The sequence below is a fragment of the Lathamus discolor genome, chromosome 3 (genome assembly GCF_037157495.1).
Source record: "Lathamus discolor isolate bLatDis1 chromosome 3, bLatDis1.hap1, whole genome shotgun sequence".
In the NCBI taxonomy this organism is placed as follows: domain Eukaryota; kingdom Metazoa; phylum Chordata; class Aves; order Psittaciformes; family Psittacidae; genus Lathamus; species Lathamus discolor.
Genome location: NC_088886.1, coordinates 107,265,855 through 107,293,814, shown reverse-complemented (window position 1 = coordinate 107,293,814; position 27,960 = coordinate 107,265,855). Strand labels below are relative to the sequence as shown.

The following is a 27,960-nucleotide window of genomic DNA, read 5'->3' as shown; positions in this document are numbered from 1 at the left end:
CAAATCCAAGCTGGGGTTTGTGCAGAGAAGTCGGGTAGAAATGGAAGACACTGTTTTCCCAAATCATTTGGGTTTGCTGTGACTTTATAGGGACTACACTGAATGGCAAACCTGAGTTGCAGCTGTGTGCATGCATCAGGGCTGCAGCTTGGGGGTATGGTCCTGTACCCTACTTGGGAGAACTCTGTTTGGAAATGTAAGCAGTGTCTCCTGGATTAAGCAATTAAGAGATTTATAGTTTATGAGGATGTTAATGTAAGGTCAGTAGGATGCCTCCAGCATGTGTTGTTAGGGTTGACAGCCTTCATGAAGCAATAGTTTTACTCTGCAGGCTATCAGGGAGTCATCTTTAAGGAGTGGCATGTTATCCCATATGATCCAAGTTAGCTGGTAAGACTGACCTAAGCTGATTCAGGTTCATGTTCTTCAGAGCAGTCTCTTCCAAGGAGCTTGGAGCAGAGGTCCTCATGTGGCCTGTCCATGTGCTCTCATATGCTGGTGCCTATGCCTAAACTGGGCCGCAGCAGAGAAGAGTGGGAGGGAGCGTGAGAAATCAGCTAGTCTGCTGCCAAGGCAGGGCTGAGTGCTTCCAAGTGGTCCTGACAGACAACTGTCTTGCCTATTTATAGCAGTATGCGGGTGATGGAGAGAGCAGTGACAGAATAAATCCTCCCCAGCAGCTGATTCCAGTGTTCCCCTGTCCTTAACATTAAACGCTTTCTGTGTATGTATATGTGTCTATGTATACATTCGTGTGTGCAGGCTTCTCCTTTCCCTGGTGTGTAAGTCTCTTCCTTTACGATGTCAAGTACATCCTGCATCTTGTCCTGTCCTCACTGGATCAAGAGAAAAATCCTGCAGCAGCTGTTTTATGTATGTTACAGTTATCTTACCTTCCTCTTTCCCATCTTCCTTACTGCAATTTGACTTACTTAGGTAATTTTTCCCACAGTGTGTTCTTTATCCTTAGTCATTCCTGCTGCTCCCTGTCAGATCTTCTCTGGTTGGTCTAGCTCTTCTTTGGAGTGCACCATCAGTAGCTGAAGGTGCTTTCTACGGGGACGTTCTTGCTGCTGGCTCAGGTAGAAGGAATGACATACACATCTCACGGACTATGCTGCTGTCTCCTCATGTTCCTGCATATATTTTAGGCTATGGCTGGTATCCACAGCTGTCTCCTCAATATGATTGTTCACATTCATCTCTGGAATCTTTCTTAATTTTGGTGTGTTCGTTGCAGTTCTTGCCACAAATTCACTATGCCAATTTATGTCAGTGTTGTGTACCATGAAAGACTGAGGGAGCAAAGTAGTAAAAAGTCTATGAGTGAGGTGACATCCTGAAAAAATTGGGCTGTGGATCTTGATCATTTCTGGTTGATTTCTTATTAAAGTCTCAGCTAACTAATTTATTCACTGAATATGCTTGAACTGGGGATGAAACAGAGCTCTTCACTGGAAGTACTCCTGATCTCTGGAGGTTGCCTATGATTATGAATGTTGTTTCAAAGCTTACTTTTGCATTCAGTATGAAAGCCTGAAGTTTTAAGTGGCTTTTAAACCTCACTTGGATGTCTTTAGATGTTTACATGCGGGGAGAGGGGCAGCTCTAGTGAACTGGAGAACACATCTGTCAGGCAAGATCTCATGCTTCTTATTTGGTGGCAATGATTTTGCTGACTCCTGAGTGCCCAGCTTCTTGTTAGATCTACATTTCATGCTGAGACTAAATAGTGTCTGATAGCTAAGTACTTTTCTACTGCCTTCTGGATTAGAATAACTGAGCACTGTTATCTCTGGCACAGAGCTTGGTTATTTTAGTACACTGTTCTTCTTCTGTCACTCAAAGGAGAAAAATACTTCTAAATGAGGGACTGTGATTTCTCTAACTGAAAGACTTGCAACTGTGGAGTATCGTGCCAGTGCTTGGTGTGAGTCCCATGATCCTTTGTGGATGTATATCTTGTGGTTGCATGAGTTTGGCTTTCTCAAAGAACAATTCGCTATGTGAGAATTTAGCATTCAGTCATAGAATCAACTAGGTTGAAAAAGACCTTTAAGATCATCAAGTCCAACTGTTAGCACTGCCAAGTTCACCATTAAACCATGTCACTAAAGCTCTCATCTAAGAGGTTTTTGAACACTTCCAGGGACAGTGATTCCACCACTTCTCTGGGAAGCCCATTCCAATGCCTGACCCGCCCTTTTGGTGAAGAAGTTTTTCCTGATACCCAGTCTAAACCTCTATTGGCACAGCTTGAGGCCATTACCACTTGTCCTATCACTTCAAGTGACTTAAGTAGTCCTCTGTGGTTTTCTAGGGGATTCTAGGTGGTTTTCTTTGGGGATGCTAAACTCAGTGTTATGTTTGATTGTTAGCTTTCCTGAAGGATTAAAAGAAGGTATTGCTAAGTAGGTGGGAAATACGGTTTTTACCTCAGATTCAGTTCTTGGGGAGAGGGAGGGGGATAGTTAGGGAGAGGGTGGTATGGGGGACTAAGGGAATGGAGGGAAAGAGGTTGGGGAATCCTGAAGAGACTGGGGGTGTTGAAGCATGGCAGCTGGGATCCAGGCATGTTCTGTGGATAAGGGCTGGCAGTTACTCTTGGCACAGAGTGAAGGGTGTCTCTGTATTTTTGTTTCCCTTTCATGCGGAAGCTGTGGTAACAGGCATGCCATTGGAAAGTCGGTCTCATCAAAAGAGGAGGTGGAGATTCTTCACTTGCTAATGGCAGTCCAGTGGGGTGGATATTTCTGGACCCATGGGCTTTTTTCAGCTGTAATCTCTGCATTGAAAGACTCCTTTATGTGGATGCAGTATGGAAGTGGCAGTTGTTGGAAGCCAAGGATTTCAACAGAGGGTGGTTGTACAGGACATAAAATACACAGACTAGTAGGTGTACATAGAGAGCAGATCCTTCAATGGCTAATTCAGTGAGTAGTTCAGACTGTGGCCTGGAGGTGAGGAATAGCAGGTACTGTTTAAAACCTCGCTTGAGAAATAGATTACAAACTCTGCTTCTCTGCTTTTATTCTCATAGCTCAGTTTGCTTGTATGTTGGGATGACAATCTAACTGTAGAGTTTCAATTACCTGGATAAACTGGGGAGCGGGATGGGACTGTATTCAAACAGTCTACATCTGTTTTGCTGTAGCAAACTGGCTTGACAGTGTGATGGATTGAAGGAACATGTAGGATTTGCTGAAAACATTTGATTTTGAGTTTCATCCTTCTTTGGTTTGCTAGATATCAGTCAAGCATTACAGGAGCAAATCTTTATCGATACAGCTATTTTCTGGCATGCTTCATAGGGAATAGCGTGATTGTGTAGATAAGCAATCAATTTTCTGGTGCTTTTGTCCCCAGACCTTTTCCCCAGAGATTCTCAAAGCTACTAAAGACTGGTGACCTGCCTACCCAAGGGCTTTCCTTGTCAGTGCTGCTGTTGTAGCTTCAGTTGGCAACAGTTTATTCTAGCAAACTGCGCATCAGCGAAAACCACAATTCCCCAAGGATGTGCCAGTCCTGATTAAACGTTCAGGAAAAGCTTCAGGAGAGGTGCCAGCACAGACTCCATGCTCCAAGAGACAGATCAGTTACCTGGGCCTTCTGGGGAAATCGTTTCCCTATCTTAAGATACTTGCGGAGGACCCAGGTTTGGATCCTGCCACTGAAAGCTTGGTTCAGCGGAGGCCTTAAAGATCGTGCTTTGCTGTAAGACTTAGAAAAATATATTGGCAAATAAAGGCTCAGGACCTTTTCAGAAGGTCCAGAAAAGCTGGTGTGTTAGACTCCACTTTGCATGAAAAGGCATGTTTTGTACTGGTCTTCACTAAGCACTTGCTTATTTTATTAAATCAGACATTGTGATGGAGTTGTGTTCTGTCCCAGTGTGGACTAGAAACGTCTGAACTGTTTTAACACATCCACAGTGCCATGGACTATTGCATTTCAAAGCAATGCTGGGATCTTGGTGGTTGTTCCAGTGCTTTCGGTACTTTGCTGAAGTAGTTGTCACAACATGAACAAAAGTTAACTTGCTTTTGTCATGATTTGCTCTATTCTTAAGTATGCTCTTATTCTAGAATAGTACAGGTTTTGCTTCCTACCAGTACTGTGGAAGGATTTGAGTTCTTTAGCCCTTCCCAATCTACCCTTTATCGTGACTGTTAGTGAATTACTGGATGATGATAAGGAGTCAGTTGTGTTTTATTCTGGTAGCATTAAAATTGATTGAAGAAGCATCTACTCTCCTTTCTCCTTATTGGAAGATGATGTGCTGAGATTGCTGTAAAGCTGTGTATTGCTGGGGACACAGGCACAGACTCTTCTCTGTTAATTTTATATAGCACATCTGTGTTTTCCAGGAAACTGGTAGGATTAAATATGCATAGCCTTTTGGTTTTAGTGCTTGGGAGACTTCAAAAATCATGATTTGTTTTTTATTTTCTCCAAAGGCAGCCTTCCACTAGACCAGGTTGCTCAAAGCCACATCCAACCTCGTCTTGAGCACTTACTTCCAGGAGTGTCCTTGGAGATTATATTCTATTTTATGTTTATATATATAGTTATCTATAGTCATGTAAAAATACAAATAATTACAATTATCATCCTTGGATATTATAATTTCACTTATTTTAATGTGGTCTGAGCTCTGTCTGGTAATAAACTGCTTTTAAAGCATAGAAAAGTCATCACACTGTTTGCTTATGGATTTATCCTGCTTTTTATTTAACCACTCCATTGCCAGTTACAGTTCTGAGTTGCTCATGGATGGTCAATGAGAAAATGAACATGAGCTGGCTTCAGTGTGCACTCGCAGCCCAGAAAGCCAACCGTATCCTGGGCTGCATCAAAAGGAGCGTGACCAGCAGCTCGAAGGAGGTGATCCTGCCCCTCTACTCTGCTCTCGTGAGACTTCACCTGGAGTATTGTGTGCAGTTCTGGGGTCCTCAACATAAAAAGGACATGGAACTGCTGGAACAAGTCCAGAGGAGGGCCACGAGGATGATCAGGGGACTGGAGCACCTCCTGTATGAAGACAGGCTGAGGAAGTTGGGGCTGTTCAGCCTGGAGAAGAGAAGGCTGCGTGGAGACCTCATAGCAGCCTTCCAGTATCTGAAGGGGGCCTATAAGGATGCTGGGGAGGGACTCTTCATTAGGGACTGTGGTGACAGGACAAGGGGTAACGGGTTAAAACTTAAACAGGGGAAGTTTAGATTGGATATAAGGAGGAAGTTCTTTACTGTAAGGGTGGTGAGGCACTGGAATGGGTTGCCCAGGGAAGTTGTGAATGCTGCATCCCTGGCAGTGTTAAAGGCCAGGTTGAACAAAGCCTTGGGTAGCACGGTTTAGTGTGAGGTGTTCCTGCCCATGGCAGGGGGGTTGGAACTAGATGATCTTGAGGTCCTTTCCAACCCTAATGATTCTATGATTCTATGATTAATCTTAGTGTTGAGTCTTAGTCTACAAACAGGGCTGCTGAAGATCTTTGTATTTGAACAGCAAAGGAAAAGGGGTCCTTTGCTCTGCCAGAGCCATATTTCCAGCTTGAGGATAAACAACTCCAGTTTTTGTTGTCACAAATCCTGTAGCGTTGGAGTTCAGAAGAGTAATTGGTGAAAGAAGGAAATAAACCAGCCTATCACCTGCTGGAGATAGAAAATAAATCACTTGAGATGAAACAGAGGCTATTCTGACTCCTGTGGTGCTGATGGTAAAACATTCCTATCACTTTATGTAAATCTTTCTTGAGGGAGTGAGGGGGAATTTAGGGCTACAGGAGGTATGGTATGCCCTTCCAAATCTCTCTTGTATGTCTGGTTTTTGGGAGAGGGTACAATAATTCACAGAGTGATTTGCTCTGGTGTTCTTGGACTGGGGAAACTTACTGTCATTGTAAGTTTGGGGTTTGAGATGGAGGGGTGGAAATTTGATCACAGCTGGGAAAAGCATGCAGTATTTTAAGGAGACCAGTCATTTTTTTGTTTTTGCTTTGCAATCCTCCATGCTGAACTGTAACAAGTGTTTCGTTCAGGGTAAGCCTTGCAGCCATCTTTGTAGCCTTAGCAGCCCTCTCATTTTCCTAACCTTGTGTTTTCTTTTCCCTTGTGCAGAGCTTATGCAGAAGACTCATCCTCTGTAAAACACGATCCAAGGACAGAGCCAAGCGAGAAGGTGAAGCATGAGGAGGAGAGCAGCGACAGTGAGGATAGAAAGGCTGTTGCTTCAGGTGATGAGGAGGCTCAGCCAGAAGGGAAGAAGAAGAAGCGTTCTGGCTTCAGGGACCGTAAGGTACCAAACTTGGGCATATTTCACCTGCATCTTATGCACTGCAGTGGAAAAAGGGAGAAAAGCTGCAGAACATATTATTCAGGTTGTGATATGCTGTGGTATGTAAAGAGTCTGGCTTTAGCTCTGTACTTGTCTTTATTTTCTAAGAGACCTTAGCATTTTGGAAACCTCCTTTCTTGGCATGCTACCTTGAGTTTCTTTAGGTTGAAGCTCATTTATTTGGAAAGCACAATATACTGATTCTCTGAAATGGAAACCTCTTTTCCCCTCTCCAGTTGGATGTTCGAGAAGTGGCTTGTTAAGAAATCAAGGCTCCTGCTTTGATGGCTGTTAGGATGGTGTATGCAAAGTAGGGAATCGGTGCAAAAGCATCCATCATATGTGTATTTGAGTCCTTCTGTTGGTCTGTTTGCCTGTGAACATACACAGTGTATGTAGGAAGCAGAGGGTGAGTGTGGAAGGGAGGTTATGGGAAAGGGGTACTTGATTTTTTCCTTTAATTATTCCATGTAAACGTAGTTCTTGAAATACAGCCTCACTCTCTATTCGCAGTTAGTTGTGTCCCTCACTTGATGCTTATGCCTATTTAATTTTCGTATCAGACATGCTTTCAAGAGGAAGAAAGCTTGAGTAACGAGCTATATTGTCAGCTTGTGACCTGCCTTCGCTGTTGGACAATCCTGAGAGCTTAGGGGTCCTCAGAACTGTCTTACAACTAGTTTGGTACTATCTGTAACCACTGTTATTAAAAGATGTGTTACTTGGTCTGACAGAGAGTCCTGTAAATGAGAGTTGGCAGACAGCAGTATTTTATCTTTTAAACTTGTCTGGGTGTTGTTTTTATTGGGCTATGTTTGATGATTTAGTATCTTTGCAGTGCCAAAGAGGAGAGCGGGAGTATATGCTCTTCACTGTTCCTTTCTGTGCGATTTGCTCTTGATAATTATCTCCCTGTGGTGACCTGCTGGTGGCAGCTCAGTGAAGTTATTTTGTAAGATTCTATGCTGAAATACGAAGAATGGTCGTGGAGTATGGGTTCTTTGCTGATTTTCTTGGCAACTGGATGTTGGATACACTGACAGCTTCAGCAAAACTTCAACTCTTGCCAGTGCTACTCAAGAAAAAGATTAATTTAACCGTTGTCAGCATATAAAGGCAGGTTATAAAGAGTGAAGAAGTGATTCACTTTCATCCACACTGTTATGTAAAAATACCCCGAAACAACAAAACCAAATCCAAACCTATTTGTTGATACAGCAAATGTAATGACTAATTTTAACATAGCTGGTTGCTTCTGGCTAGGAAAACCAGAGAATATTTGTTTGCAGGTGGAGATTTTTATTCCAGTTGTTAGGAGACATGCCTACATTGACCAGCTTTTCTGTTCCCACATTAGGCAGGGAGGAAAATGGCCACACTTTCCAAATAACACCTGAGCCAGCCATGGAGGGTGACCCTGAGGTCCAGTGGGAATGACGTGCAGCCTACATCCCTTCTCAGTCCACAGCCTGCCTTCCTCCTACAGTTCTCAACTTGGGAGCAACAATTTCAGCAGGGAGAGCACAGTTTAAAACCAACCTCACAATCTTTTTGCCAACATAAGTCCTCTTCTTTCAGCCTTGAGATGGAATGTGCCTACTGTGACCTGAATGTTGGCTTTTTTTTTTTTGCTTCATTTGATGCAGGATGTAACTGGCAGCCTTGCAGTTGCCAGGTTCTGTGTTTGTTTGAGCAGCTACACTGTGGGCTTGGTGTTTGATCAGCAGTTGCCTTAGTGAGTCATCTCAGGAGGTATGTTTGAATGTTTCCAGTTCAGATGACAGAGGAAGGTGTGCCCCTGCTCCCAGCTCAAAATCCGGGCTGCTCCCAGGATGGGCTGCTCCCCTAATGAGTTGTGTAGCACCTTGGGAATTCCCGACTCTTCAGTGTATTGAAAAAAACAAATCAAAACAAAGCCACCAAAAAACAAAACCCCAAACCCAAAGCAAACAAACAAAAAACCCCACGAAGAAAAACAAAAACCAAACCCAAAACTTACCACCACCCACAGTAAAAAACATTTCCAGCTGTTTCCCATAATTAAATGAAAAGTGTGATGTTTTCCCTGACAAAATATAAGGTTAATTGAAAGTGTTTAACACTGGTTTGTTATCCCAGTGTTGCTTTTAATGAAGTCGATGATTAGTAGTGAAAATAATAAATTAGGCTTGACATTGCTATTTTGGGTAGTGATTCAGTGAAGAGGAAGTTGAAATACAAATTACTTGGCGGCTGTGGGGCTGGTGCTGGGATCATGTGTGAATGGTTCATGGGCATGTATTTTCATGCAGGCTATGCAGTGTAGAGGTCCTGACTGGGTAAGGCAGAAAAGGAGAAGATTGAATGCTTTTATAGTCTGAAGGCTAATGAGCAGTAATACATGCTGTGGGTGGGCTGGTGTGTTAATTAACTTGCTGAAAGCATTTGCTTGCAGCATTAGGTTTGCTTTATCAAGATCTGCTTACAGTGTTTGCCGGGTCCTGCAGGTATGCTGCCTTAGGAGTGTCAGTCGTGCTGAGACTTCATGTTGGTGTGCATTACAGTAGGAAGCCCAAAGAAAGTCGTAATTAATTTACCCTGCTAAGATGTGTGTGTTGTTGCATCATCAGGGAGGCCCCAAGGATGCTCTGGAAGTGAACTGAAGTGTTAATTTAGAGCTCAATCTTCATGTCTCCACAGGATTATTTTTTTTTATTTAACTTTTAACCTGAGGCTTAGCATAAACACTGACTCTCAACAGCAGCTTTAATGTTGTAGCGCAATATGGATTCCTTGCCCATCTGTCTCCTCTAGTGCATCCTCTATTAATAAATGCCAAAATAGGACTTTTCCCTTTCGGTCTTGTAATCTTTCTGGAGGCCCTGATTACATTGAGGTTGCAGTTCTGGTGGCAGGATGAGAATTTTTGGTTGGTATCCACTGCATCGAGGACTGGTGCGTGCTGGGGGAGGCAACCGCTTTGCCAGGAAAGTATTTTGGAGTATTTTGTAGGTGAGAGGTCATGGGAGGAGAGACTTGTCTGGGATGACTTTATGTCCAGATTGTTTCCAAGTAGTGTAAAAACACCTCACAAATGGTGGTATGTGCACCCAAATACGTACATGTGCTTCTATCTCCACGTTTGTATAGTGTGATCAGGGCACCCATGTTATCGCTTGCTTGTGTTTTGTGCCCTGTCTTGGATAAGGGAGTTGTTCTCATTTGCAGGGCCTTGGCTGTTCCCTTCTTGACCTGGCTTCGTGTTCAATCCAGTCTTGAAGTCAGAGTGATGAGTTGTAGCATGTTTGTTTAGTTTTTGCCAGTGATTAGATCATGTCAGTGAAAATGAGGTGACTGTGGGTTCAGCTGTGGGCAAAAGGGGAGAAATCTGCTGCATTTGTTCACTTCGTGTAGGGACGTTTGAGGAAGAAGTGTGATTTCTGTTTTGATGAAAACAGCCCGTGAGAGCTAAACAAACATTTTAGATTCTGCTCTATTCCCCCCCCCCCCCCCCCCCGTAGGTTCTGAGTTATTCAAGATTGTTGTTCCTCATAATTTTTCCAGAATGTATTTGTCCTGAAAATTGTGTGTTTGTGTATGTGATGGCTAATTGCTGGAACTCAAAAGGATGGAAATAATTAAAACTAACAGTAGCTTCCCATGGAACTTTGAGTAGCTGTACATAATCACATTTCCTTCTGGATCTGAAACTCAGATCACTTAACAGGTAACACCCATTTCATAAACTGCAGTGGGCTTACAGGAGCTGCTTTGAGCTTTCATGGAGATGATAGGTCAGCTTGGCTGTCTTTGGCCAAATATGGCAAACTTTGCATCAACAAATTATGGTCATTAAAAATCCTTATGTTCCTCCTTATGCTGCTCTGAGACTTAATGAGGCGGCCCTACATCTGTAGGGGCATTCAGCTGCTTTTGTTGGATGAAGGGAAGCCCAAAACTACTTAGTATTTTTCATGAAACCACAGACTGCATGGGAGCAAACCTGAGTTTGCAGATCTGTGCAGGGTGGTTGTGCTGCATGCTGACACAGGAGACCTGGCCTGTGTCATTAGCTGGCTTTTGTGAGCTGTGCCACATTGAGCTGTACATGGCTTTTGAGCAAAAGAATGACCCCTTCCTGCTCTAGAGCCACATATTCAAAATTGCATCTTCAAGACTGCCTAACAGTTATCCGAGGAAGATCTTGATTTAGCAGTATGTATGGATAGGAGACGGAATGGCAAATGGTCTAGGAAAGGACCATGTAGTTTTGCTTCTGCGGCTGGTGATGGTTGTATTAGACTTGAGGGTGCAGTGTGGATCTGAATGGGTGGGAAAATTGCTGTGTGTGAAGTCATAGCAAAATGTAGACTGCTGAGCATTGATAAAGCAGGGGACTTGAGGATTACCCTGAGCTTGAGATGACAGAGACTTGGCAGTGAAGTTGCTGGACCAGAAAGGAGGAGTCTTGGTAAATACAACAGATGAGGAGCAATGCGCATACTCCAAAAATGAGGAGAAAAGCACCTGACAGCAACAGGCCTGCCTGTAGTATCTTAGAAAGATCTTAGATACAGAGGAAAGATCTGTTGCAGATGTGAAGTTGAATGGGATAAAAGGAAACATGGTTTTACTGGCAGAAGTGTCAGGACTAACGTCTCTGCTGCAGAGATGGTTTTGAGTACAAGAGTTGTAACTTACCTAGTTGGGTTGGAGGAAACCATTTGATAGTGCAAGAATCTTTTCCACAGGCTTGGAAAATCGGGAGTAATGTAGAGTCTCAGACAGACAAGTGTTTTGGCTAGAAAGCAAGTTGTGTTGAAAGCTGCTGGTCATGGTTTTTGGTGTCTGGTCATGGTTTTTGGTGTCTGCTCTTGGCTCTGGTCCTGGACTTGATACTGTAGTTGGTTTTAGTTGTCTTGCTTGAAGGTAAAAATGCTTAACTCTGGTTTTGGCTGATGAAGTTGAGTGGGGGTGTTACTCATGAGATCAGGTCATTCTACAGGAAGGAGTGAGATACAGGCCTGCAATCGCAAGTCAAAAGATCACTTTGACATAACAAGTTACAGCCTGCCAGGTGGGAGCTGTAGGCAAAGACACGTGCAGCTTGGCAGCAGGAAGAGCTGGGGAAGCACATGGTGTTGTTTACGGCTGATAGATGGTGCCTTGTAATTTCGCAGTGTAACAGGTGCTCTCAATCCAGTGCCCTTATCTTTGGAGGACCTTGTGGACTGAAGCAGTAAAAATGGGCTTAGGTTTGTTGATTGTAGGTGCAAAAGGAAGTAGGGACAAAAACATTGTTCTGCACAGGTGACTGCAGGAAAGAAGGAGCTGGTTATAGTGGTTGATGCAAGGGTATTTCTGAATTATGAAAAAGCTATGGTGATGCTAAGAGTGGGGAGAACACTTTTGAGATTTTCATTATAGATACTGCCATCTCAGGCTGCATTTGCTGGAGATCTGAGCTGGAACTAATATAGAAGAAAGAGAGTTTGCTTTCCCCTAGTTGATTTATCGAAGCCTGGCTTGAGGGATTAAAAGCCTTTGGCTTGATTTATCCTAGAAATATGACAACACTAGAGAGGGTGTTTTCTGTCTGATAAACATCAGGGTGGAAAAGTTGTTCAAGTTAAAGGACAAGGCTGAAACAGAACCAAAGCCATAAATGATCTACAGCTGCCTTGGCAGTACCCTTGATCTTGAGCGTTCTCTTCTAGCAGATCATTACTTGTTTGGTTTTGCTTTTAGTTCCTGTGGCTCTTGGCCAGAAGTACTGAAGGTTTCAAGAAGTACCTTATGGACTGTTAAACATGGTATATAATGCAGGAATAAAAAGCTGTACAAAGAAGGAAAGTTTCTGCTCTAATGCATAATGAAGTGTAGGTCCTTGTGCCTTTTTCCTCACTTGTGACCTTATGTTGTGGTTTTATTTATAAAAGCTTTCTGTTCTCTGATTAATTCCAGCTGTGTGTTGGGGAATATGGTTCTAGGTACAAAATAATCACTACTGGCAGAGTTAGTAAGTGGCAGATTGGTCGGGAAAAGAGGACTGAGTAAAGAATGTTTCTGCAGAATTTTGCCAATGTGATAGAAAAGAGGAAAAAATTAGGTTGAGTGCCTGAGCAACCAGCTGTGGCTCCAAGTAGTTTTTTCCAAGACTCAGCTTGAAAGTAAAGGTCTCTCCCAGCTCTCCAAGACATTTTCCCTTCATTTATTAATCACAAATCAGAACCCTTCAACACTGTGGTTAAAATATTGAACTGCTTTAGGGGCACTAATGTTTAAAAGTGCTTTCTTTTATGTTCATGTTTAAAAGTGCCTTCAGGGATTTTGTTAACTTGGTTTTACTCAGCCCTCACGAAGAGTCAAAACTTTAAAAATAGTAAAAGGCTCTTAGTGATTGCTCCTACTCCTGGGACATCAGGAGCTGATAACTTCTAGTTTAACTGGTAGTTCAAAGGCTGAAGATAGGAGGGCCTATCTTCAGGCTCTAATGCAGGTCTTGGGAGAGGAACCATGCACATCTAATACTGGTTGCATTTAATTTCCAGGTGATGGAATATGAGAACAGGATCAGAGCTTACTCCACGCCAGACAAAATCTTCAGATACTTTGCCACTTTGAAAGTCATAAATGAGCATGGTGAATCGGAGGTTTTTATGACACCGCAGGATTTCGTGAGATCAATAACGCCTAATGAAAAACAACCGGAAAGTAAGTGATGTCTGTGTAGTAATTGGAGGAACTAATACAGCCAGGGGGAATAAACTCTCCAGTCTCTGCTTGCCTGATCTTTAAACTTCCCATCAAACATTTATGTTGTTGAGTATTGTTCTTGTTATGTCCAGAGGTATGGCACACAAGGTGAGTTGCTGTATGATTAGGGTGCTGCCACAGCCAAAAAAAGTGATGCTCTCAACCCCATGCATTATAGCAATGCGACTGTGCAGGAGGATAAACAGGTACAACAAATGCAGGAGCAAGGCAAAAAGTTATCAGTGCAGCTGTGAAGGAGCTACTTTTGTCTCTCCAGATGAGTCTGCAGCTTGTCCATGCTGGCTTGAACCCAGTTGGCTGGCAGCAGCTAAACAACAGTGATCTTTCAGGTTCAGAAGTGTTGCTCATGATATGTTTCTTTGGAGCTTCAAATCGGGGATTGCTACGGCTAGGAAGCACCTCCTGAAGCTACCTATTCCACCTGCATGCTCCAAACCTAAACTAGCCTAATCTCTCCTGTGTTGCCTGAAGTACTATTGCAGCATGGTAGATCTCATTGGTATGAGCCCTTGAGGAGTAGATGAGACAACTTTCTCATATGTTTAATAGTAAAGGGTTACATTCAACTGGAACACTTCAAGAATTGTTCATAAACCTACAAAAGGAGGTTGCTTTGGCAAGGAAAACCTTATGAATAGCAATGAAACCCCTAGCAATAAAGGGGTCCAGGCAGCCCCATGTTTGTGGCTGAGCTGTGGTGCTGCTGGTCAGGGTATGGCTGATCTCAGCCAGCTTCAAATTCCCCGCATATTGCACGGGAGCAGATCAGCTGTGGTACCTGTGGAGGTTTGGCAGGCAGCAGGTGGGAGAGCAGACACTGTTTTCCTGGTCTGGAAAGCTGTGTCCTGAGTGGTAAGAGGCTGGCTTTTGTGGGGGTGGCTTTGAGGATTTTGTCTGTCTCCTGTTCTGCAGGAGATGTGTGTTTTAGGTGAGACATGGGCAATCAGGTTTCCTCGTCTTCCACAGTGTATCTCAAAGAATGAAAAGGGATTTTGTCAAATTAAAACTCCTTTCTGCAGGCATTAATGAAGAACTTCAGCCCTCAAATGTTAACTTCTTGAGCATGGGGTTTATGTACGAAGTATGAAACTGTTTTGGTATCTTTCATGACAGCTGTTTAATGTACACTTGTGCTTAGAAAACAAGGATATGAAGTGTGTGTAGAAGGGAAGAAAAAACAGTCCTGGTGTTAGTGTTAGATGCATGTTGATAAATTGATACTTAGCTTTTCATCAAGTCCTGAAAATGGCTGTAGTTCTCATATGAATATGTGGTTTCATGTTCAGTGAAGAGGTAGTTTAAGCAATAAACTGAAGATAATGTTCACAGATGCTGAAATTGTGTGCTGCCATCTTACCTATCTAAAGCTCCTTGAATTGGTACTTTGAAAAGCAGTAACAGTACTTTGAGTGCAAGTCTTCCCATGCAAGTAATGTTGGGGTATTTTTGTCAGCCAGCTTAAAAATTGAAACCATCCTGTGTTTAATTTCAACACATCCGATTCTCTTTTACTTCTTCCATATGTGCTTGGTGCACTTTAAGGTGTGCAGAAAATATGTGGAAGAGTGCTCAGAAAACACCTACTTTGAAGACAAGCAAAGGTGACTAATGGGAAATAATTTGTCAGTGTTAGCCGCTAACTTCCCAATGTAACTATTATCCTGGCTAAGCCATCTGCTTAAATGGCTCTGTGAAGCCTGTTGTGGCTTTTAAGTGACACAAGGCAGACTACAGAGGAAGAAAATTGCCTTAGTGATAATTACAGATGCTCTTGGAAAGTGGAATGAGATGGAAATTGAACTTTGGCTGCCCATCAGCAGACAAAGCATGAGGGTGGGCATTTTAGGTCTTCCTGGCTTGAAAGTATGTCTTGAGGACTGTAACTGACACAGACTTGCTTCTAGATGAAGCTGCTGCTAGGATGGTTCTTTTTTACTAAGTGCTGTATGTCATGACAATCATAGTAAATGGTTTTTTAATTACGATGAACAGTAGAAGAGTAAAATGCTAAATGCTACAGTAAAGTCAAACCATCCATAACCTTGTTCCCAAATGTTTTCAAATCTGGTCGTAACAAGAAAAAGCAAAACAAACAAACAAACAAAAACACACCCCAAAAAAGTAAAAAAAAAAAAAAAAAAAAAAAGTTGTCCTGTGTGGTTTGTTTTGCTGTTTTTTTTTTTTTAAACTCAGAGCTTAAAACCAAAGACTGTACCTGCTCACCAGATCTGAACTTTACATCCGTCTGGCACTGGTGACTCAGAAGGCAGTCAGGATTATAGATCAGTAAGGAAATGCTGCAGCTACTTTCTCCTTTAGTCACAACTCAGGTGTGTCCTCTGCCTGGACTGGAGCATTCCTCCTTCATCTCAGGGTGTTCCTGCAGATGGTGATGTAGCCTCTTGGAAATCTCCTTCAGGTAGTGACATAGCCTGCTGTAATCATACTGGCTTGGTACGTTAATGCTTGAACTGAATTGTGGATTACTTGGTGCGGTCCCACTGACTGCCAGGCTTTCAGTGAGTGGTATTTGTTGGTAGGTTTGTCTAGTGAAGCAGTTGGCTTCTGGACCTGTGAATTAATACAGTCCTGCATAAGCAGTCTGAGACCTGAGGAGGACAGGGGATGCTCTGTGTGCTCAAGTTGCTGCATGTAATTTCAGCAAGTAACTTTTTGTTAATACGTCTGCTTTTACAGAAAGAAAATACTATGGAATACAAATGAAAGGGAGTGATGGGGTATCTGAGTCCCTGTTGTATTTATTTTTAAACTGCTAATTTACTGTGGGGTATCACACGCCTGATTCATTTTTGTGGATTACATAGGGGAAAGTTGATTTATTGTCAGTAAAAATGTCAGCTTAATTCTACACTGTATTTTGCTGGTGTGGGGAAAATGAATGCCAATTCATTAGCTCCTGTAGATTGCTTTCCCCAGTTCAGTAAAAAAATTTCCTGCCATAGCTTTCCCAAGCATGCAAGCTGTGCTTAGGGTGTGACACACTCTTGCTGTCCTTGGAACTGTCAGAATAAGACAAACAATGGCATTAAACTTGGAAGCTGCTTTGAAAAAAAAGAAAGTCTTTATATGCCGCCTGTAAAATCCAAGTGCAACAGAAGTGTGGGCAGTGATATCTGCTCCCTGCAGCCCTGTGTTATATTTTAATTCCCGCCTCCTCTCATACCTGACAGAGAGCTGTTCTCCAAGGCTGAGTGAGCAGGTGTGATTTCTTCAGTCCATCCCTGCTGGTGTTTGCTTGCCCAAACTCAGCTGAAAATACTAATTCTCAGTCTCTGGTAGGAAGGGTAGGGGTTTGTAAAAACCTAGTTGTGAATGGTGCAGCTCTTTGAAGACAGGTGAACTGCTGAAAAAGATGCATGAAGCCATGACACTTGGCAGGAGTGCTGTAACTGCCTGATAGTGGCAGGTCTTTGCTGGCACGTCCTCTGTAGTCTTAGGTAATTGTTGGCCTGCATGAACATTTTCAAGTGCTTGGACTTACTTAGTGGTGGCCTGTGCAGTCCTCCTGTCTTTCCTAGCCTCTGAGTTACCTTCATATCCCCAGCTTTCTCTGGATCTGTTCTGCACTAATTGTTTTCCTGGGGAAAGTGAGTATTTTGAAGCATCCTGGGCTAAGAAGGAACTGCAGCATACTCAGCCAGAGCCAGTAATTAAACGAAGTAGAAAATGCTCCATATCTTATCGCAGCACACTGTAATGAAGACAGGTTACACCCAAACCAGTCTTGCTCTTCCCTCTCAGTGTTAACCTCCCTCCTGCCACATGAAAGATGCCTTTCAGATCCACCATGCACTGCAGCAGTTCAGATATCTGAGCTCTTGGAAATGTCCTGGAAGGTGTGTGTGTTTTAGGGGTTGGGTTTTTTTGTTGTTGTTGTGTTTTTTTGTGTCTGTAAGAAACCACAAACATGCTGTTGAAGCTCAGCCAGGAGCAGCAGCTGTGCCTCTGTGCATAGGGTGGTGTCAGAAGAGAGGAACTGTGAAGGACAGAGCTGATGTCTGGTGGCTTGCTCAGACCACATAGCTTGATTCTCAGTTTTGAAATGGTTTGGGTTTTATGTCTGGGTTTCATAAGCAGCTGAGCGCAAGCTGGCTCTGGACTGTTTGCAGTGCTTGTGTGATTATTTATTATTTTGTGTTAGATTTGTAAAATAAGGATCTAATCTTTTGTGGAACCAACAGTTATGAGCTGTGACAAGCACTCACCTGGTCTGGAGGGGAGGGGGAAGATTCCCTAGGCTTGTACAGATCCCTAAAGTTATACAAAGTGTTCAACTGAAATGCTTAGACCCAGAAGGAAACTAGAGATGCTGAACTTGCCTTTGGTTTGTTGATGGGAACTTCTCTCCCAAATACATCTGCTACAGAGGTCTTCAGGGAAAGAATGTGAGTGAGAGGGGGAGGTAGCTTGATGGTTATCTCCTGAACCAGGAGGGTAAATAGATATGTTTTTTGGGTTTTTTTTCTGTGAAAATACATCATTCCAAGGCAAGTATCATATTTGAGCCTGTAGTGCCTGACACAGAACCCCAGGAACCTAGCCAAGGAGGAGCGAAAGGTACATTTATGTGCATGCTTATGTGATAATTACCAGAAGAAACAAATTACTACAGTTTTCAGTGTAGATGACAGGTTGGTGTGGATGATCATTTGTGTTACGAAGGCACATCTTATACTGACTTGTCTGTTGTAGGAGGGGGTCAGATGTGAGCAAAGTAGTTCCTTGAATAGAACAGTTCTGGGCTTTAATGCAAAGCTGAGAGTGTTACCCCTTGAGAAATCTCAGGCAGCTCATTGTTTGCTTGCAGATTACATTCTAAATTCAGGGGAGAATACTCGGAAAAATCAGAACGTGGGTTACAGCTTTGGAGGGGAAAACTGGGTCCGTCATTTTCTCCCCCTATAATGTAGTATGTTGCATGTTATGGTTACCAAGCTGTTCTTCAGTCTTGGTCATTAGCCCATTTACTCATCTACTCTCAAGAAAAAGAGTCTATGTTATATATTGAGCAACTGGAAGGGAAAAGCAGATGATGAGTAAATGTTACTCAAATAATGTGAAAAATCTGACAAGGATATCAAGACTGGAAGGAGTTGAAAAGGCTTTTCTGTCAGTGGAAAACTGCTGGCATCCCAGAGGAAATCATAATGGTTTCTAATTGATCTCAACTGTGTTCTTGGCATAGTAGAATCGTTTTTTCTGGAAACCTGTTTCTTAAAATATTTTTTAAACTGCAGTCTATAATCTGCTGCTCATAGCTGCTGTTTTTCTTTTTTTTTTTCCTTTTTTTTTAACAGGATGACATTAGCTTAGTAATTGTTTAGCTATTTATCAAGTGTGGTAATTGGGTAGTTTTGAGTGAATCTGTGGAATGTATGTTTTCATTAATGAGCAGAAATACAATAAGCATTTGGCTTCAGATTTTATTAGAGCTGAAGAAGAGTAACAGCAGGTTATTCTGTGTTTTTTCCTTTACATAAATAATTCCTTCTCCATTAAAATATCTTTCCTAGACTAGGAAAAATAAGTAACTGCAGAGAATACGGTTCTCCTGTTGAACACCCCTTTTCCCCATTGTTGCAGGTAGTGAGTGCAAGTCATTTTGGCTTATTTTGAAACAGTTTTGATTTTAGTGCTGTGAAAGTACCATCACATGGATAAGAGTGGAGGCCTATATTTTTGGTATTGGTGTGTAAATGGTGTCAGTCAAATCTGAAATAACAGTTCTAGTGATGCTGTTTGCTTAGGTACTCTACCACAGTGCTGGTGTTTCTTTTGGTCTCCTGATACCACCTTAGGTGGTAGCAGAATTTGTAGGAGTAATACATAGTGGTACTCACAGATTACAAGCAAGCTGGCTATGGTGAGCAAGTTAGGAAATCATTGCAGGTCACCATAGGCACTACTGAAAGTGACTGGCTGGTGCAGAACCCTTGGCTGGGGGAGGGAAAAGCGCTTCAGTAATCCAGGTGTGCAGTGAAAGGTGAGGCATTGTGCAGTGGTTGGTGTAAATAAAAGGCATATTCTGGGCAGGTCACAATGAAAGTTCTGAGTTTGTTCAAGCAGAAATGAGCACCAAAATGCATCTGGTCTGGGTGGTCACTATGCAGTCTGGAGTAGCCGTGGTGTGCATTGTGCTGCCTTCCATCCCAGGAAAGCTTCGTGAAGCAGCCAGCTGTTCTCCTGGAAAGACTTCCAGTTTTCATTGCCATGTCCTTTGAAGGAGATCCTTTAATCCATTCCTGGGAGAATGGTATTTCATCTCCTGCTTTTCAGTGAAAGATGTAAAAGCTCTTTTTCACTGTTAAACATGCCTATTAGCTTGTGTTCCTGCAGCTTGTCAGCAATAGGCCAGCCAGGATCTATTTGTTTTACTAGTGTATCACAGACAATCCTGTAGTAGCTTTAACTTAGCATACTGTCTTTTCACGAACAGGTAATAACTAACATTCTTTCCTTTCCTTGTTCAGATGTGATTGTCCTAATTCCTGCAGTGTTTCCATTAGTTCTCCAGCCCACGCAAACACTGAATTCCTATTGTAATATTTCAGAGGAAAAGTCTTTTGGGTTTTTTATGTAACATACAGAACAACACCGCAGGTATCAAGCAACAGGCCCTCTTTTTTTCTTGCTTTCCTTTTGTCAACTTTTAAGATTGAAGACTCATAGAAAAACACATAGGTAAATCCATAAAAAGAACATAAACTGTATTTGAAAAAGGAAGATGTATTGAGTGAAACTGTATGCCTTGAACTCATTAATGCCATAAATCACCTTTTGAATAGCACCTGTTAGGATCTATGGCAAGGTGAATTTTATAGAGGAGCCTAAGCATGCAGCTTAGTTAATGCAGCAGAGCAAAGGGGATATTGTTGTGCATGGCTGGAAGAAAGGGTCAATGTAAAACACTGATGTGAACCAATATTCTTGTGCTTGCAGTAGAATAACAATCTTTTAGGCTGGAAAAGACAAACCTTTAACCTAGCACTGCAAAGTCCACCACTAAACCCCATGTCTATAAGTGCCACATCTTTTAAATACCTCCAGGGATGGTGACTCCACCACTTCCCTGGGCAGCATGTTCCAATGCTAGACAACCCTTGCAGTGAAGAAATTTTTCCTAACATACAGTTCCTAGCACAATTTGAGGCTGTTTCCTTCTGCCCTGTCACTTCTTACTCAGGAGAAAACACCACCACCCACCTGGCTCCATCCTCCTTTGAGGTAGTTGTAAAGAGGGGTAAGGTCTCCCCTGAGCCTCATACTCCAGACTGAACCACCCCAGTTCCCTCAGCTGCTTCTCAAAGGACTTGAGCTCCAGACCCTTCACCAGCTTTGTTGTTGTTCTTCTCTGGCCCCGCTCCAGCACTTCAATTTCTGTCTTGTAGTGAGGGGCCCAGAACTGAGGTATTGGAGGTGCAGCCTCGCCAGTGCCGAGCCCAGGGTGATGATCACTGCTCTGGCCCTGCTGGCCACACTGTTGCTGATACAGGCCAGCGCATGCTGTTGGCCTTCTTGGCTGCCTGGGCACAAGCTGGCTCATGTTCAGCAGTTGTCAATCAGCACCCCCAGGTCCTTTTCTGTAGATCAGCTTTCCAGCCACTCTGCCCCAAGCTTGTAGCCTTCCATGGGATTCTTGTGGCCCAAGTGCAGGACCTAGCATTGGGCTTTGTTGAAGCTCACACAGTTGACCTTGGCCCATTGATCCAACCTGTTCAGATCCCTCTGTAGAGCTTTCCTGTCCTCCAACAGATCAACGTTCCTGCCAAGGTAGGTGTCATTTGTGAATTTGCTAAGGGTGGACTTGATCCCCTCATCCAGGTCATCAGTAAAGATATTAAACAACACTGTCCCCAGTACTGAGCCCTGGGAAACACCGCTTCTGACTGTCACCTGGGTTTAACTCCATTTATCAGGGCTGTCTTCCAGGGCATGCTGATACAGTGAAATGAAAAAAGGCAGCAGCATAAGTGACAAAATTTAGTGCTGTATTTTCATATAAATGTCTCTTCCTGATCTCAGAGACATGCATAAACCAAGGTTATATATTTCCTTCTTATCAGATGCGATTGTGTCAAATGAGGTTGATGTGATATAGGTAATGATTACTACATTTCTGTAACAGCTGTGGTGTTTTAAGCAGTTTCTTCAGCAAATAATGAAATGCTTGGAGCTCTTTAAGCTTGGGGACAGGTCTGGTAGCTTCTTCTTTTTGGATGCAGTTACAGAAAAGCTGTGTGTAAGTAAAGGTCCTTCACTCTGTTCCTGCCAGGAATAGTCTCAGGTTACCCAGACACTTTGTTTTAACATGTCTTTTTGTTACATGCCATAGCAATCAAGGAAATACATGAAAACCAACATCTCTGTGCTTAGGTGAATGAGGCTGGAGCAAACCCCAGTCTGGAGGCAAACTACCCTGTATTCAAAACTCCCGATATAGTCAGTGTGTTCTTTTGATGACTCCATCATTATTGTAATTTATTGCTGTTAACTATTGTGGTGCCTTTTAGTCCCCTCTAATTATACCCTCCCATCACCTCCCCTTTTCCTCATCTCATGTTACATCTGTAGAGAGCACAAAGTTTATAATGTTAGCCTCTTTCTTTAGTACAGGTACTGGTATTCTGCCTTTTTAGGTGTTGTTTGGCTGGTTTTAGTAACTACTCTATACATACATACAGAGTCGTGTATATATTATTTATTTTGTTATATAAGTAATCTGTATTTAGAAATATGTAAGATATTTAATTTATACGTACATAGAATCATAGAATAGTTAGGGTTGGAAAGGACATCAAGATCATCCAGTTCCAACCCCCCTGCCATAGGCAGGGACACCTCACACTAAACCATCCCACACAAGGCTTCATCCAACCTGGCCTTGAACACCGCCAGGGATGGAGCACTCACAACCCCCCTGGGCAACCCATTCCAGTGTCTCACCACCCTAACAGGAAAGAATTTCCTCCTTATATCCAATCTAAACTTCCCCTGGTTAAGTTTTAACCTGTTACCCCTTGTCCTGTCACTACAGTCCCTAATGAAGAGTCCCTCCCCAGCATCCTTATAGGCCCCCTTCAGGTACTGGAAGGCTGCTATGAGATCTCCACGCAGCCTTCTCCAGGCTGAACAGCTCCAACTTCCTCAGCCTATCTTCATACGGGAGGTGCTCCAGTCCCCTGATCATCCTCGTGGCCCTCCTCTGGACTTGTTCCAGCAGTTCCATGTCCTTTTTATGTTGAGGACACCAGAACTGCACACAATACTCCAGGTGAGGTCTCACAAGAGCAGAGTAGAGGGGCAGGATCACCTCCTTCGACCTGCTGGTCACGCTCCTTTTGATGCAGCCCAGGATACGGTTGGCTTTCTGGGCTGCGAGTGCACACTGCTGGCTCATGTTCATTTTCTTATCAAACAGCACCCCCAAGTCCTTCTCTGCAGGGCTGCTCTGAATCTCTTCTCTGCCCAACCTGTAGCTGTGCCTGGGATTGCTCTGACCCAGGTGTAGGACCTTGCACTTGTCATGGTTGAACTTCGTAAGGTTGGCATCAGCCCACCTTACGAGCGTGTCAAGGTCCCTCTGGATGGCATCCCTTCCCTCCAGCGTATCAACCGGACCACACAGCTTGGTGTCATCGGCAAACTTGCTGAGGGCGCACTCAATCCCACTGTCCATGTCAGCGACGAAGATGTTAAACAAGACCGGTCCCAATACCGATCGCTGAGGGACACCACTCATTACTGGTCTCCAGCTGGACATTGAGCCATTGACCACAACTCTTTGTGTGCGGCCGTCCAGCCAGTTCTTTATCCACATAGTGGTCCATCCATCAAATTGATGTCTCTCCAATTTAGAGAGAAGGATGTTGTGTGGGACAGTGTCGAACGCTTTGCACAATTCCAGGCAGACGACGTCAACTGCTTTACCCGTGTCCATCAATTCTGTAGCCCCATCATAGAAGGCCACCAAATTGGTCAGGCAGGATTTCCCCTTAGTGAAGCCATGCTGGCTGTCACCAAGCACCTTGTTGTTTTTCATGTGCCTTAGCATGCCATCCAGGAGAATGTGCTTCAAGATGTTGCCAGGCACAGAGGTGAGACTGACTGGTCTGTAATTTCCTGGGTCTTCCATTTTCCCCTTCTTGAAAACGGGGGTTATATTTCCCTTTTTCCAGTCATTGGGAACTTCACCTGACTGCCATAATTTTTCAAATATGATGGACAGTGGCTTAGCAACTTCATTTGGCAGCTTGTTCAGGACCCGCGGATGGATTTCATTAGGTCCCACGGACTTTTAGTTCATGTTTTCTTGCTATTTATCTACGTGAGCAGCCATTCATTTTGAGTCTCCTGTGAAACCTGTTTGCTTTCCCAATAGTAGTGTTCAGCTGGGGGGGGTGAGAGGGTGCCATTAAGACATGCTTTCACTTGCTATTTTTAGCCCATGTTCTTTCTTAGCTTTACATGAGTACATGTATAAAGTCGGGATATGTTTTACAGCACTATTTCCTGGCATTGGAACAGGAGGTGTTCTTGAGAAATGACTTTATTATGACACATGGGTATAAGCTAAGCTCAGTTTAGCAGTCGGCATCCAAATGGATGGTTAGGGACGAGCTCTGGCCAGATAACATGTCTTTGGTAAAATCAGCACATTTATCAAATGAGTCGTGCCTCTAAATGTGACGATACTTACTGTACTGCATTTATACCTACAACTTTGAGGAGGGCAAAATTCAGAAGATGATGATTAAAGTCTGAAAATGTATTTGAATATATAATTTTCGCTCTGTTGGGCACACAAAATATTGAGAAGATGCTTTCTGGATTGAATATCCACAAATCCACAGAGCCCTTTGACAATTGCCTTGACCTTTGAATTGGTGAATTAGCTGCTTTCGTTCAGAAAGATCGAGGAGGTCACCCTGGAGAGATTAATAACTAAGCTTTCAATACCATAACCATTATGAACCTTTCCAATAGACGGAGTTTATTAATTTCTCTCATGAGCTGGAGGTGCAGCAGGCATGGGAAAGGTTTTATTGGGTTATTTCCATCTTTTTTTTTTCCTAATTTAAATTGAAATGAGGGTGTGATAATTATCATAAACAGTGGCAGAAAATGCATGGGACGTAGCTCTGCTGAGCAGTTTTATTCTTCAGAGAACCAAAAATCAGCCCATGCTCTCCTGGAGGCCTGGAAGTTCTCAGTTTGAGCTCTGCTTAATCTCCTCTCAGGGTACATCTTCCTGATTTTGGATTACAAAGCTCAGATAATTAATCTTCCTGAATATTTTTGTCATCTTGCTTATATGTGCATTCATGAGTGTACATAAAGCCTGCCGGGCTCTGTGGATTAGATTGAGGGCTCTCTGCCTAAACTCTGCAAATGCTGGGATTTCTTTTTCCCCCTTCAAGATAGAAAAAAACATTTGTAATGGTATGAAAGATTGAATTTACTGGTATAAATAACCACTTTTCCTGCTTTTCTCCAAAATGGCCTTCTAGCTAAAGCTCTCACCTTCTTATGAATGTAGATACAACTTATCTCCTTCAAAATCTATTAGCCATTTTATACTAAAGTATAAATAAGTTTTGAATTTATTTGGGAGTATCCTAATTAATTATGGGAATAATTCTTTGTTTTCCCAGTTGTGAGCAATTCAAAAAGTATTATTAGAACCAGTAGTTGTTTTATGAACATGCATTTACATGGGGCATCACAGGCAAAATGTTTCCCTGGTAAAACAGTGCAGAAATTTTCTACTTTGGGATGGGGATTTTGGGCTCTTGAGAGGTGCTAGGAGCTGTGCTCTTAATTTCCCTGACAGAAGAAGGCTTTCTTCTCTGATGCCATGAGTTTGTTGACTTTCATGATCAAAATACAAGGTAAAAAATGCACACAGCCAAAAAAATTTCCTTTTGTCCTTATACTTTCTACTGATGTTATTCAAAAAATGCATTTTGCTTTCTAATCTGCACTTGAACAGAAAACCCAAGAAATGCTCACTTCTACACTCTAAGAGAATGTTTGGTTTTTCTTTTTCTTTTTCAGACCTGGGCCTGGATCAGTTTATAGTGAAGCGCTATGATGGGAAGGTGAGCATAATAGACTATTAAGTCTGTATATTATTCAGTGTTTTCTGTTTCACCTAGATTCCTTTAGTTACTACCTTCGTGTGGGGTCTAAGTTAAATAATGTATTTGACATGCTCTCTTTTGAGCTTTTGTTGTTTAGTAGCATTGCGGTGTTTTTTCTGTAATGGCAGAAAGTTGGGTGGTTGTTTTTTTTAGCAGTCTTATTTTAATGTTTACAAAGTATTGTCTCCTCTTATATACTGGTAGGCCAGTAAACAGGTTGTACTCATGTTTTCTTGCTGCTTCTTTATGCCTGTATGAGAGTCCCATGAGCTAACCCTTTTGAAACCCCTTTGACCTTTTCCTTTTAGACTCAACTTCTTGTGGTTATTTTACCTGCATACCAAGCATTTGTTTCCCCCTCTTTCAGACAGCATTACTCCATTCCCCTTTCGAACCCTAGGTCCTTCGTACAGTGGTACACAACTGTTCTGGATGTTTGCGCTGTCATAATACGTGTTGGTAAAACGTTGAGCATGATCTGATCTAGTTTTGTCTGCTTGTGTAAGAGGAGCCACATAGCATCCAACCTGTTCAGAAACCAGAAACCAAATTAATCACACCGTAAATCCCGTTGGTATGGAGGAGTACAGTAAAGACAGCTCTGGCCCAAGAACTAGCAGCTCATATTGACTTCTTGATGCAGATAACTGCAGGTTACTTAATTTTCCATCATCTCACCATGGGCACATAATGATATTCCACCTTTTAGCAATATTTTCATTCCATCTGCATCATCTGAAAATAAAGCTTTTGTGTTTCCAAAGGGAAGTCAGCATCTGATCCCTTCATTGCTGAGTGGCGTACCTGACATAGAGTGTCAGGATTTACAGAAAACCTTGACACTGGAAAAAAAAAAGAAGTATTTAAAGCTTTATATAAACACAGTGTGGGCCGAACACATGGAGTTCTCTGTCTTGTTTCGTGTTTAGTAGGGAAAGGTAAAGACACTAAGGGTATCAAATACCTGGGGCGCCTGTCATCAGCAGTGTACAAGTGTTCTGGTTACCCAGGCAGCAGAGCAAGATTTTGCTTGAAAACAGGTAAGTGGCAGCTAGTATTTTGGCAGTTAGTTTTGATGCATAAAACTACAAAGCATGTTGTGAACACTTGTTTTCTCCTCCCTGTGTCACAAACCCAAGTTGTGCTGTTTTGTGATTCAAAAAAAAAAGAAAAGAAAAAAACCCCAACCAAACAGAAAGTGCGTATATTCTTTGCAAAATATCAAATGTTTCTCCCTTTGGTTTGTGCGCTCACTATTGTCATTTTATCTTGTCAAGCTATCACACTCATCCCTTAGGCTTTACATAAGCAGGATTTGTTTGTAGGGAAGAAATGCTGAATCCAACATTATTTTTGCTAATCATTCCTCTGTTCCTGAGCATTCTGCAGTTGGTTCCTATCACATTGGATAAAAAAGGTTCAAAGATGATCCCTTAGCTGAATTCAACCTTCTGTTCCTCTGTCCTTCAGCACCTAGGGCTTGAAATGCAGCACATTTGGATGTCATGGACAGTCACCACACAGGGGTATTGAAAAGCCACAGTCAGTGTTTGATATGGAGTTGCTATTTATGTTAGGGATAGGCTGGAGAGCATGGAACTCTCTGGGGAGAGGTGAGCAGTCAACAGAGAGTTTGTGGGTCAGGGTTAAAGGGTAACAGCAATGGGAGACATTACCGTGGGGATCTGTGACAGACCACCTGATCAAGAGGAACCTGCGGATGAAGCACTCTGTAGACAGATAGGAACAACCTCACGCTTGCAGGCCCTTGTCCTCACAGAGGACTCCAACCACCCTGATATCTATTGGAGGGATGGTATGGCCCGACACAAGCAATCCAGGAGGTTCCTCGATTGTGTGGAAGACAACTTCCTTCTGCAAGTGATAGAGGAGCCGACAAGGAGAGGTGCCATGCTTGACCTCGTGCTCACCAGCAGGGAAGGGCTAGCTGGAAATGTGATGTTCCAGGGCAGCCTTGGATGCAGCGGTCACGAGATGGTGGAATTTGAGATCCCCAGGACAGTGAGAAGAGCATGCAGCAAGCTCACTGCCCTGGTCTGCAAGAGAGCAGATTTTGGCCTCTTCAGGAGCCTGCTTAGTAAGGTTCCATGGGATATAGCCCTGGAGGGCAGGGGGGCCCAAGACTGTTGGTTGATATTCAAGGATCACCTACTGCAAGCTCAGAAGTGTTGCATCCCAACTAGAAGGAAGTGCAGCAGGAGAGACAGGAGACCTCCTTGGATGGATAAGAAGCTGCTGAGGAAAATTCGAAGGAAAAAAGAGGCTTATAAAAGGTGGAAGCAAGGACAGGCAGCCTGGGAAGAATACAGGGATGATGTCCGGGAAGCTAGGGACCAGGTTAGGAAAGCTAAGGCCCAGTTAGAATTAAACTTGGCTAGGGATGTTAAGGATAACAGGAGGGGATTCTATAGGTACATAGCGAATAAAAGACAGACTAGGGATAACATAAGCCTGCTCTGGAAGCTATCAGGAGAACTGGCTACCTTGGATTATGGAGAAGGCTGAGGTTCTGAATGACTTCTTTGCCTCAGTCTTCACCGGCAAAGGCTCTGACCACACCAGCCAAGTCTTGGAAGGCAGATGCCGGGACTGTGAGAATGAAGACCGTGGGCCCACTGTAGGAGAGGATCTGGTTCAGGACCATCTTAAAAATCTGAACGTGCACGAGTCCATGGGACCTTATGAAATG

General features: G+C 43.0%; 1 protein-coding gene across 4 annotated transcripts in view; it reads left to right on the top strand.

The window, feature by feature from the left end:
* The window catches only part of MICU1 (mitochondrial calcium uptake 1), a 112,668-nt gene that overhangs the window by 20,573 nt on the left and 64,135 nt on the right, over nt 1-27,960 (top strand). For all 4 annotated transcript variants that reach the window (XM_065671073.1, XM_065671070.1, XM_065671071.1 and 1 more), the window contains 3 exons: nt 6,117-6,294; nt 12,864-13,026; nt 25,165-25,208. In XM_065671073.1, coding sequence (XP_065527145.1) covers nt 6,117-6,294; nt 12,864-13,026; nt 25,165-25,208 — 385 coding nt within the window. The remainder of the gene's footprint in view (nt 1-6,116; nt 6,295-12,863; nt 13,027-25,164; nt 25,209-27,960) is intronic.